The sequence below is a fragment of the Pipistrellus kuhlii genome, unplaced genomic scaffold, assembly GCF_014108245.1.
Source record: "Pipistrellus kuhlii isolate mPipKuh1 unplaced genomic scaffold, mPipKuh1.p scaffold_m20_p_5, whole genome shotgun sequence".
In the NCBI taxonomy this organism is placed as follows: Eukaryota; Metazoa; Chordata; class Mammalia; order Chiroptera; family Vespertilionidae; genus Pipistrellus; species Pipistrellus kuhlii.
Window position 1 is genome coordinate 74,601,393 of NW_023425551.1, and position 12,981 is coordinate 74,614,373.

General features: G+C 50.1%; 1 protein-coding gene and 1 pseudogene across 1 annotated transcript in view; both read left to right on the top strand.

Moving 5' to 3' along the window:
- The window catches only part of TRERF1 (transcriptional regulating factor 1), a 215,762-nt gene that overhangs the window by 196,688 nt on the left and 6,093 nt on the right, over positions 1-12,981 (top strand). The window contains 3 exon segments of the mRNA XM_045572697.1: positions 1,777-1,865; positions 5,107-5,220; positions 12,714-12,917. Of these exon segments, the coding sequence (XP_045428653.1) occupies positions 1,777-1,865; positions 5,107-5,220; positions 12,714-12,917 (407 nt within the window).
- LOC118706231 lies at positions 6,692-6,821 on the top strand (annotated as a pseudogene).

The window sequence follows — 12,981 nt, forward strand, 5'->3', positions numbered from 1 at the left end:
CCCAACTCCCGCCACCCTCCGCTCATGCCCACTCCTGCAGGGCCGCTCCACACGCCTGCCCTCCTCTCTCTGTTGCGGTGGCTCTCACAGCCAGGGGTGCCCCGCCTCCAGAACCTGCGGAAGACGCTTCCTTCTGCGGAGGATGAATCAGAAAACTGCTTTCCTTCTAGAAGTAAAGAGATCAGCGAAGTCCTGATGGCCCTGAGGGTTGAACCAGCCCAGCTCTGGAGAGTGAATTCTGAGTCAGGAGTCAGAGCTCCTGGCCTGAGGACCCATGTGGAGAGATCTTTATTCCAGAAATCTGAGTGTACATCACTGAGTCACATATTCCAGGACCTTCAACCCCTGCCTGTCCAGAGTGGTTTTGCCAGATTCACTAATTTTGGCTGAATCTTCCAAGCAGAGAAGCAATTCAGGTTTCCTGTACTTCAGCCCTATCCGTCAACCATAGCAAAGTGAACACCATGGGCTTGTCCTGCTTGGGAGGAAATATCCCATGGTTTGGGGGACTACCGTTCTGAGAAGCAGAGGAATGTCAAAAACTCTTCCACGTACCGTCCAAAGAATTAGAGACTTCAAACAGCCTGAAGAATGAGGCCGACTTTTCTTCAAAGACCCTAGAAATAAAAGCCCAGCACCATTCTCTATGATCATCTGCATATCCTGCCTTCTCCTTTAGGGCGGAAGTAGACATGAATGTCAAGTTTAGCCAGCAAGGCAGAAGCACCAGCCCAGCCTCTTCCTCATTGGTCTGCGGTTCTGTCAATTCCCGGTCCCACTCCCTCAGCATCATTTGCGCTCCCTCTGCCGCAGCCCTGTCGTTGAACCCCACTGGATTGCTGCTTATTCCCCGAACACCTCCATTTCCTCAGCTGTAAGATGGGTATTGGCAGCACCCATATGGGTTGTTGGTAGAACCAAGTGACTAATTTCTGTGAAGTACTCAGAACCTGGCACATCATAAGCACTTTAAAAGTGTTAGCTTTTTCCCCCAGCACAGCTTCTTACATGTAGTAAACACCCAATAAGCATCGCTTGAGTGGATGGGCAGATGAAGGAAGGAGTGAATGAGATGCATCCTCTCGTTGCTGGCCTCTGGCTTTGCACACACACTCCCTCTCCCTGGAATTCCCTCCCATCTCCTTGCCTGACTTGGCTTCTGTGCCCTTGAAAACTCAACTGAGTGCCCCGGCCCTAAGCGGAGTATGTGCTCCTCCTCGGCACCCCACAGGCACCTGACTTCTACCTTCCTCTTTGCGGTCCTCACCTTATGTGCAATTGCTTCCTGGTTTACCTCCCCACCGGACTGTGACGCTCCGGAGGGTAGAGGCTGCTGATTCCACACACCATGAGGATGAAAGCTTGCACCCGTGAACATCATAATATAAAAACTGGAGCTAAAATGTGCTGAGCACTCATTTCCAGTTCCTAACCTAGGCACTCTGTGCATTATCTTTAACCTTCATAAATACCCTAAAAGTGGGACTATTGGGATTCTTCCCATTTGTTAGTAACCAAACTGAGTCTTAGGTTTAGTAATATGCTAAGGTCAAGGCCACAACAGAGACGAGCCCAGGTGTCATGGCTGCTGGCCCTTACACTGCACTGGCTTTTTGTTCAGAAAGGAGTTTGAAGGATAGTCTGTTATATGTTGAACAGTTTTGTTCTGTAATCTAACTAAGCGAGCCAGCCTCTAAGGCAGGGAGCCCTGTGAAGCTGGAGCAGCAGAGCGGGGAGAGCTGGGAGCCGTTCTTACAAGCCTGTGTTTTGTCGTAGGTTCGGACAAGTGGACCTCCCTTGAAAGAAAGCTGTTTAACAAAGCACTCGCCACTTACAGCAAGGACTTTATTTTTGTACAGAAGATGGTAAGCATGCTCTTCACTGTTGCTCACTTGAAACTGAATTGGGTGATTGTACATGTAGAGAGATGTAGAAGGATTTGGTTACTGGCCTCATGCTCTTCCACGGATGTCTTCCACCCCTTCCTGGGGAAGGGTGGCATTGGTTATGGGTGGCATGGCCCCAGTGTCGCACTTGGCGGGGGGGGCATAGACTCTTTGACAGTGATGGGGGTCTATTTTTTATCTTCATAAAAATGTGATTTATGCATTCTATTGGAATAAATAGAACTGGGGCCTCTGAGTCACAATTAACATAATTTATTTCATGTACATGTGACTATATCATGTTTCTGAATTGTTTTCTGAGAAACTGGAGAAGGGAGATATGTCCTCCCACCAACCAGTCGCTTCTAGTCTTGGGTGCCTAATCATAATAACAGTAATCCTATCTAATAAAAGAATAATATGCAAATTGACTGTCACTCCAACACACAAGATGGCTGCCACAAGATGGCCAGCAGGGGAGGGCAGTTGGGAGGGAGACCAGACCAGCAGGGGAAAGCAGTTAGGGGTGATGAGGCTGGCAGGGGAGGGCAGTTAGGGGTGACCAGGCCTGCAAGGGAGGGCAGTTAGAGGTGACCAGCCTGCAAGGAAGGGCAGTTAGGGGCAATCAGGCTGGCAGGGGAGCAGTTAGGCATCAATCAGACTGGCAGGGGAGTGGTTAGGGGGTGATCAGGCTGGCAGGCAGAAGCTGTTAGGGGCAATCAGGAAGGCAGGCAGGTGAGCAGTTGGGAGCCAGCAGTCCTGGATTGTAAGAGGGATGTCCGACTGTCCGTTTAGGCTATCAAGATTGGGCCTAAACAGGCAGTCGGACATCCCTCAAGGGGTTCCAGATTGGAGAGGGTGCAGGCTGGGCTGAAGGACACACACCCCTGTGCACGAATGTCGTGCATTGGGCCTCTAGTAGTAAAAATAATGCTATATATATATATATATAGCATTTCACAGCACAATAGAACTCTTGCACATAGCCACAGTAGCACTTTATGCAGCAGATGGCAAACCTAATCGGCCTTACTTGGCTCAGAGGTGGTTTAGGCTAGAAGTTAAAATGACTCTAAGTGGGTTCAGCAGATCGCTGAGTGATGGAGCATGTTTACTGCGTGCTCATAAAGGTGTTCAGGTCCACAGAGAACAGGCTCACGGGTGACAGGCAGCTTCCCTGGATCCGAGCTGGACCAGTGGTACCAGGGGTGTCCTGGGTACATGTCCTTAATGGAGGGCCTTGATGAACAGAGATCTGAATAGGTGGACTTTCTGTCCAGCTTGCCTCGTCTCCAGATCTGTATCACTCACCGCTCCTTGCCCTGGAGGCCACCACATTCTCTGTGCCAGCTCCATGCTCTGATCTTGGGCCACCTGCCCTAGGCCTCTTTCCTTTTTTTTTCCTCATCCAAGGATGTTTTTTCCATTGATCTTTAGAGAGAGCATGGAAAAGAGAGGGGGGAGGTGCAGAGAGAGAGAGAGGGGCAGAGAGAGAGAAACATCAATGTGAGAGAGACACACTGATTGGCTGCCTCCCACATGGGAATCGAACCTGCAACTGAGGTACATGCCCTTGACCAGAAACTGAACCAGAGACTGGAGCTTTAACCATTGAGCAAACTGGCCAGGGCTAGGCCTCCTTCCTTGCAGGCTTCACACCTGTTGACTGAGGATAGATTCATGGTGTGTGCTCCTCAGGAAGCACAGGTTTTTAAGCCAGGGCTCTCTGGGACACTGTCCTCACCCCCTGGGCGATTCTAGTGTAGAAATGCAAGGTGTCAGGTGGATGTAAAGGGGCAGCTTTGAGGAGACGAGGCTCCTGGTGGTGCCATCTTACTGTGCGGTGGCCCTGTTCCCGCCCCCGAGGGCGCCGCCAGCTTTTACGTACCTGCCTCCAGAAAACCCACATTGCACTCTGAGCTTAGAGATACATGGGCTAAGAAAAGGAGCTTTTTCTCTTTAAAACACATTTACCTTTTCCCCGCTGGGGGAGAGCAGAGCAAGGCTTGATTCCTGCAAAAACTCAGCTCTTATCGTTATAGCTTTGCCTCGCGTTCCTGTCCCATGACTAAGGAACATTCTCCGTAGATGGTTTTGAAGGTCAGCTAGTCAGACACCCAGGCACATTCCAGCACATTTAATGCAAAAGCACGCTGCTGCTTCATGGGTTAACAAAAGGAATGAACTGTCAGAGGACTGAGAGGAAAAAGTCTCCAGGCTATCCTGTGAAAAAGTCCAGTTGCAAAATCTGTATGTGCCACCTTCTTTGCAGAAAATGGCGGGGCAGGACTGGTTTTGTGTTTGTTGGTATATGTATAAGAATGTGTCATTTATGGATTCTACTGGAATAAATAGACCTGGGGCTTCTTTTTTCTTTTTTTTTAATATATTTTATTGATTTTTTACAGAGAGGAAGGGAGAGAGATAGAGAGCTAGAACGTCAATGAGAGAGAAACATCAACCAGCTGCCTTTTGCACACCCCCTACCGGGGATATGCCCGCAACCAATGTACATGCCCCTAACTGGAATCGAACCTGGGACCTTTCAGTCCGCAGACCGACACTCTACCACTGAGCCAAACTGGTTTTGGCTAGACCTGAGGTTTCTGATTCACAATTAACATAATTGATTCATGTATGTTTGACCGATCTTTCGTGTTTCTAGCAGAATTTTTTTCTGGGAAGTTAGAGAAGGGAAGATGTGTGCCTTTACCCTTTCTTCCACCCCCGCCCCAAGCCAGTAGTTTCTGGAGTTGGGCCCCTAGTCGTAGTGACAGTAATAGTAAAGAAATTCTGGCCCTGCTGGGGTGGATCAGCAGTTGAGCAACGACCTATGAACCTGGAGATCACGGTTCGATTCCCGGTCAGGTCACATGCCTGGGTTGCAGGCTCGATCCTCGGTGTGGGGTGTGCAGCTGGCAACCAATCAGTGATTCTCTCTCATCGATGTTTCTATCTCTCCTCCCTTTTCCTCCTTTCTGAAGTCAATAAAAATATATTATAAAAAAAAAAATCTGGAATCCTGTCCTAGAAGTCAGTAAGAGGGGCTAGCTAAGTTGCAGGGGTGGGGAGGGAGCTGGCTGGCTGGAGAACAGGCGTGAGAAGGAGGTTTTCCTCTGAGTGCAGTTTCTATTAAACTGCGTAAGCCTGCTGCCTGTGGCCAGATTAAGTGTTCAGCAGAGCTTGCGCTTGGAGCTGACCCTGCCCCGGCCCCCCGCAGGTGAAGTCTAAGACAGTGGCTCAGTGCGTGGAGTACTACTACACGTGGAAGAAGATCATGCGCTTGGGACGGAAGCACCGGACACGCCTCACAGAGCTTGCGGACGAGTGCATGGTGAGTGAAGCCGCCGCGGCTCTGCTATGCTGGCCCTGCTCCCACCCACTCCCAGCTCAGTGAGCAGCTGCTGGCTGGTTTGGCTTTGCTGCCCCGGTGGCCGCAGGGAGGGGCCGACGAGCCCGCTCCCTGGCGGGATTCAGGCTCTGACTTTCTGGTGTAGAGGCTGAGAGAAGGCAGAAGGCAGCTCGGGTTCCACCTGTGGCTGTTGGGAGCCGGAGAGCTAAGCCAGGTTGAGTGGGTGGTTTTTTATAAACAGGTGCCCTGACCCCCTGGCAAACCCCTTCCTCGTCCTTCCCCGTTATAGACGCCGCTGGCCAGAGAACAGGAGGTGCCTCCCAACAAGGAAGGCACCTCGGCTTGGCTGTGGCTTCCCAAAAGCACAGCCTGAAGGAGCGTGCCCCCCAGATAGGGCTGGGGACGCTGGGTCATTGAGGAACTGCCTAGCAGGGAGTGATCCAGCCCTCCCATCGCCATGTACCCTGGTATCGTGCGGCTATTACTGCCACGTCCACCCTTGTGGGGAGCGCTCCTCTCTGTCCATGGCCGGGGGCAATCCCAGCTGCTGAGGAGAACATTCCCTACCATGTATGTATGTATGTATGTATGTAAAAGGTCCATGTCTACAACAAATCACTAAACCCCGCCTCTGTCACCATCAGGGGGCGTGGTTGGAATTCATGAATGGGGTGAAGATTTGTCATCATACTGTCATTCCCCACCGTGCCCCAGTATGAATGCTAGCACATATGTGGGGGGTTGGTAGGTAGAAGGGTTCTTGAAAAGACATTCTGTGTGTGTTTTTTTATCTTTATTGTTGGAAGTATCACAGATGTCCCCTTTCTTTATTTCCCCATTGACACCCCTCCACCCCGCACCTGCCTTCCCAGGCGTTGGCCGCACTGTGGACTGTGTTCGTGGGCCATGCGTATATGCATGTAAGCTCTCCGGTTAATTTCTCCCCGTCACCCTCCCACCCCGGCTTCCTTCTGAGATTCAGCAGTCGGTTCTTAAAAAGACACTTGCTGTGTGCCAGGCTTTCTGCCAGGCACTTACCAATGTGGGCTCGTTTACCCCTCGTTCCAGTTCCATGAGGGAGAAGACCGAGGCACAGGGGCTGGTGAGTGTGTTGTCTGAGCTGATTCCCTCATGTAATACCTAAGTCAAACACAAATTCTCTTAAAGAAAAGTAAAAACACGTGGACTCACTCAAATGCCCACATTCCTAACCGACTATGGAACCTAGCTCTGATATAAGTACGCGTATGTAAGTTCATATCTGGACCCAAATAGCAGACAAAATAGACATCTGTGGAGTAGAACGGGACTGCCCTTCTTTGGACGGAAGTGGACAGTGTCTGAGGAGAGGATTTCCTGCACCAGGCTTTGTCTGGCTGGCTTAAGGAGTGATGTCTTGTAGCAGGATAGCCTTTGCTCATCTGTTGCCTAATGTTTGAAAAAGCAGTGTGATGCATGGGTTTGGGTTATGGCAGGCCTGTCCCCCGGGCTCTCTCATGGCGCCCCATGCCAGAGCAAACTGGGGCCTTGAGCCATTGCCTGCCTCTACCATAGGCAGCAGGCCCTGAAAAAATAAAAAATTATAAAAATAAAAAAGGAACAACGTGGCCTCATGTGCTTCAAGCTACCAAGACCAGTTGAGTTGCCACAGCGTAAGCAGCGATATGTATGGCGCAGTGGGCAACTGTGGGCTGTTAAATGTCTTCTGCCCCTGCTTTCCCCCTGGGGAGCATATGTCCTAGCTGGGAAGATGTGGCATAAACAAGGGTGTTTAAAAGCAATATGAAATGAGAACAGAGTTCTTAGATATGGCCTCAGGTGATCTCTTTCTCATCCAGCGCCACCATTCCACCACCAAAAGATTGAGGAGTGGAGGCCTGCCCCAGACCACACCCAGCATTGCTTCCCAAGCGGGTCCAATAGGCAGGAAACAAGGAAGCACAGAGAATCCTGCCCTTGGAGACCCAAGACCTGGCTCCTGGGCTGAAAATGGAGCAAAGGACTTAGATGATCTGGAAAGCTCCTTCCAACTCTGGAGTGTTCAGGGCTATCAGAAGCATGTTTTGGAAGAGGGCCAAACCAGAGGGTAGGGTTTTCTTAGGCAGAGTGGCGTCTCTTGGGCTTGGGTGTAATCAAGTGCCTAGGACAGAGTCGGGCATCATAGAGGCACTCAACAAATACCTGCTGAAGGAATGAATGAATGAATGAATGAACATTTCTGAGGTGCATAGTAATAATCCCTCTGAGGCAGGGTGAGCATGGTCCTGAGGAGAGCTGCTAAGGAAGAGGTTGCCATGCAAGGCAGAGGCACCATCCTGGGCCAACAGGGCTGCGAAGTGAGTAGAAAAGCCAGGCCAGCCCACAGCTTCAGGAGCTCTGAGGGGTTGAGATGGTGCCCAAGGGGCCACACCTTCTTGGGCTTAATCACCAGGAGCCACTATTCAGCTGGATAGGAGCACACACGCCCTCATGACCTCTGAGCTGAGGGAGAATAGGAAAGTATGTGCAGGGATGACTCGGGCCCCTTGCCCTGAGGCCAGTGTGGTAGCTCCCAGCTCCCTCTGGGGCACCGTGAGGGCTCCGCCTTCTGAGGATAGTTTACGACAGCGGTCAGCAAACTTCGGCTCTGTTGACTAATGAGTTTGCCGACCACTGGTTTACAATGAAAAGTAAGGACTGGAGCCAAAACCGGTTTGGCTCAGTGGATAGGGCGTCGGCCTGCGGACTGAAGGGTCCCAGGTTCGATTCCGGTCAAGGGCATGTACCTTGGTTGTGGGCACATTCCCAGTAGTGGGTGTGCAGGAGGCAGCTGGTCGATGATTCTCTCTCATCGATGTTTCTAACTCTCTATCTCTCTCTTCCTCTCTGTAAAAAAAATAAATAAATAAAATAAGGACTGGGGAGGATGCAGAAGGCACTCTCCTAGGACAGGGTCCTGCTCTTTGTCCTCTAAGCCTGCCTGGACACCGGGGGTAGCTCTGCTGATCACGTGTCCTCAGTGTGCTATTAAAGGGACAGATGGCCATTTCTCCACCTTGGAGCATGCTTAGGTAGCTTAGGGACGTGTGTGGGGAGAGGGGAGAGCAGGAGCGTTTGTGAGGAACAGCGGCTCTTGAGGAGCCAGCAGGGTAGTCTGCCTTCTGGCCTGAAGCCATCACAGGCCCTCGCACCCTCGCAGGCGGCAGAAGGGAAAAAAGGGCTCTATACGGAGATGGGAGCAGAGTGTGCTGACTTCCCCTTCCTGTGCCCTGTTCATTCCCATGATTCCACTCCAGAAAAGTCTGTGGGTCTGACTGTGACCAAAAGATAACACAATTCAGGGCGCTGACACAGTTCACTGAGTTTGGAAGACAGCGGTCAAGGCTCCTAAGGCAAAGCTCATCCATGGTCTGTGCACCTTGGGTATCTACTTCATGCCCACCAGCCAGGAAAACACCCTCCTCCCTTATAAAGGCAGCTGGCCCCAGCGGTTCTGAGAGGCTCGGGATTTCTGTGAGCTGTGGGCATTTGCCAAGGGGACAAGAAGGGGGAGGTTTGGGAATCAGATAGCCCAGGTTTTAAATCTCCGTTCAACTTCTTCACCAGCCCTGAGACCGTGGGACAGTTAGTTATCTGGCTAATTTCCTCATTTGTTTGAAAAAGGAAGATTTGACCTAACTGGTTGGCTCACTTGGATAGAGCAGTGGTCGGCAAACTGCAGCTCTCGAGCCTCATGCGGCTCACAAGCCGCGGTCTGGCACTCACTTGATTAATGAGTTTGCCGACCACTGGGAGAGAGTGTCAGCATGCAGACTGAAGTGTCCCGGGATCGATTCCAGTCAAGAGCACATGCCCGGGTTGTGGGCTCAATCCCTAGTAGGGAGCATGCAGGAGGCAGTGATTCTCTCTCATCTCTAGCTCCCTCCTCTCTGAAATCAATATAAAAATAAATAAATAAATAAATAAATAGGGCCGAAACCGGTTTGGCTCAATGGATAGAGCGTCGGCTTGGGGACTGAAGAGTCCCGGGTTCGATTCTGGTCAAGGGCATGTATGTTGGTTGCGGGCATATCCCCAGTAGGGGGTGTGCAAGAGGCAGCTGATCGATGACTCTCATCGATGTTTCTAACTCTGTATCTCTCTCCCTTCCTCTCTGTACAAAATCAATAAAATATATTTTAAAAAAAAATAAATAAATAAATAAATAAATAAATAAATAAATAGGAAGGAAGGAAGGAAGGAAGATTTGTGCACAGCTGTTGTGAGAACTAGCAATGTGTGTGTCATTCAGTATGTTGTCACCACCATCATCATTAGTGACTGTAACACTGAGATCTGTGTCTTGGAGTAAATATGGGTTGTTGAGCATTTGTATTTTAACCTAAAATCTGGAATATGAATAAATGTTTTATTTCAAGGTACATCATAAAATAGCCAACTTGTTGACAGGAAGTTCTGGGTGTCAGGATTTTTGTCCTCCTGTATTTGTATCTCTTAGTCACTTTGATGAGCCCTTTGGCTTAATGATAAATCATTCTGTGAGCATTTATAGATTGCCAGTAGAAATAAAATCATCTGAATTTCTAAGACATATATAATCACAGGATAGTATGATTGAATATGTAATTGTGGCTATCTGGAATGTTTCTTCTCGGAGTTGTTTTTTATTTTATTTTTTTGTTTCTTTTTACTATTTTATTGATTTTTAGAAAGAAAGGAAAGGAGAGGGAGAGAAAGAGAGAAACATCAATATGAGAGCCATCCGTTGCCTCCGGGACATGCTCTACCAGAGGTCAAGCCCAAAACCCGGGCATGTGCCCTGACAGAACCAAACTGGCAACCTCTCAGTGCATAGGAAAATGCCCAACAAACTGAGCCACACTGGCCAGGCCTCTCAGAGTCCTTAAGCCAAAAAACAAAACAAAAACGGCACTGTGAGAAAATTGTAATTACAGTAAGTACCACAAAAATAATGCCATTGTCATTTAAAATCTATACTAATAAAAGGGTAATATGCTAATTAGACCCAGAGACCTTCCTTCCAAACAAGGTGTCTTAGGCAGAGGCAGTTAAGGGTGATCAGGCCAGGAAAGGAGGGCAGTTGCGGGTGATTAGGCCGGCTAGGGAGGGTAGTTGGGGGCGAGAAGGCCAGCAGGGGGGGCAGTTGGGGTGAGTAGGCTGCAGGCAGAGAGATTAGGGGTGATCAGGCAAGCAGGCAGGTAAGCAGTTAAGAGCCAGCAGTCCTGGATTGCGAGAGGGATGTCCCAGATTGGAGAGGGTGCAGGCCAGGCTGAGGGACACCCATGCATGAATTCCATGCACCAGGCTACTAGTTATTATATAATTTATTTTAAAAGCCAAGCTATAGGCCTTGGGCTGCTTAATACATTGGTATTGGAGACCACAAAGTTCCAGCTCTATGAAGTGAACCCTTGCAGTTTGACATAATGTGGTTTTAGCTGAAAGTCCTAGGGACTGGAAGATGGAGGATTCATACGGAAATGATGCCAATTAAATGAAGTCAACCCGTATATTTGTATGAAACCTACAGCTTCTGTCATAAATCACTCTGTAAATGTATTAGTCCTCCATCTGTATTCACTGAAGTCTTTCAGCATATGTAATTATTACCAATTAATCCTAATTAACTCACTGGAAACTGGGACTGGTTCTTAAATACACTCATCTCAAATATGTGTAAGTGGTATTAAATACAGACCCTGCTGACCCGGGGAGGGGAGTGCCACATGCCCTGCATGTGCTGGCATTGTCTTTCTCCCAAGCCTGGTCCAAACTGGAGAGGGGGAGCTGTGGTTCCGGGAGCCATTCCACGGCTCTCAGAAATCTTTGTTCTTCTCGGGAGTTCTTGCTTCTGGGTTCTAAGAATCACAGGCTCACTCCGGGTGACGTCGGTGCCTGGGGTAAACCAAACTGGAGCCCACGTGCTTTCAGCCTGGTGTGCAAAGAGGCGTGGCAGTGTCAGACACGGTGACGGAAGGAGGTTTGACTTTGGGTGGTAGACACAATGATGTGTCATAGAATTGTACACTTGAAACCTATATAATCTTATTAACCAATGTCAACCCAAAACATTTAATTCAAACAAAATAAAACTTAAAAAGAGAGAGGGAGACAGAGAAGGGGGGCAGAGATGAATGCGCCATTGGTTGGGCATGCCTTTCTTTCCCCTTGTAAACTGTGGAGACTGTTCACAGACCCTTCAGGGATACGGCAGTGTGAACGCACTTTGTAACGTGCTGTAAAACAGAAGCTGAAATGAGGCTGATGTAACATAGAACTCCCTCTTTCTGGTCCCCAGTCCTTACTGGGGTGGAGGAGCCAGCGTCTGTTCCCCTTCCTCTCCTTCCCCCACTCCTCCCCAATGAAGATGGAGAGCAGAATAAGGTCGTCGGCTAAATGAGGCAGAATGAGGGCCTCCTAGATCGCTGCTCTCCATCCCAACCCGCCCCAGGTGCCTTCTCCACGCTGCTCTGTTAACTCACTGTCTCGTTAACCTTGAGGAAGGCGGGGCCTCCTGCTTAATTCCCAGGCTGGCTGCTATTCTGCAGTGGAGGGGACACAGTAGTGCGGATAACCATTCATAGGAAATACTTCCCTTTTCCTAGGATGCCTCTGGAAGGCATTTCTACAAGCTCATGACCGGAGACCAGGATAAGAAAAACACATGACAGCCTTAGCTGGTCTGGCTCCGTGGATAAGAGCATTGGCCTGTGGACTGAAGGGTTCCAGGTTCGATTGCCGCCAAGGGCACATGCCCGGGTTATGGACATGATACCCCAGTACGGGACGTGCAGGAGGCAGCCAATCAATGATTCTCTGTCATCATTGATGCTTCTTTCTCTCTATCACTCTCCCTTCCTCTCTAAAATCAATAGAAATATATTGGGTTTCCTCTCCTTTTTACAGTCATTGTGGTCACTCCGATTTCCTTTTCTGGCAAGATCAGAGCAGGAGGCACTGGGACGCCCTGTGTCACGTGCTTTCCCCAGGTCAAATCAGCATCCCTGGCATCTTGCGTGGAAGTGGGTTACGAGGCCTAGAACACGAATCCGATACGTCTTTAGCCTCTCTCCACGGGGTCCCGCAGTGTTGCTATTGCTTGGAGACCCTCCACTCGGCTCTGGGGACACAGGGGCAGACAGACCCAAGTAGGGCAGCCTTGCCTGGGTTTCAGTCTCAAACCAGGGGGAGAAACTCTACCTACAGGAATCTCTCCTCCCTGCCTTAAAATATTTTTATTTAAGTAAGGAGGGACGCAGAGTGGGGCGGGACTTCCTTGACTCAGAATTCCAAGCGTCCGGTGAGACAGTGCCTCCCACCTCCAGCCCAGGGTTCCGTCAGCCGCCCCTTATGCAGGGAGAAGCCGGTGCCGCCCCGCCTCCTGCCCCTCCACCCTCCCCTGGCCTGTGGGTTCCGTTCACTAAAAATGCCATTTGGGGACTTTCCCCTTTTTGCTTTTATTGCCCCAACACTAGACAAGTGAAGAAGAAGAAGAGTTGGAGGAGGAGGAGGAGGACCAGGAAGAAGATAGGAAATCCACAAGAGAAGAGGAGAGTGAAGTGCCCAAGTCCCCGGAGCCGCAGCCAGGCCCTGTCCTGGCTCCCGCGGAGGGGCCGCCCCTGCAGGCCCTCGGCCAGCCCGCAGGCTCCTTCATCTGTGAAATGCCCAACTGCGGGGCTGTAAGTGTCTGTGTGTCCTCCCGGGGTCGAGGGCCAGGCTCTGAGACGATGCCTTTTGGAAAGG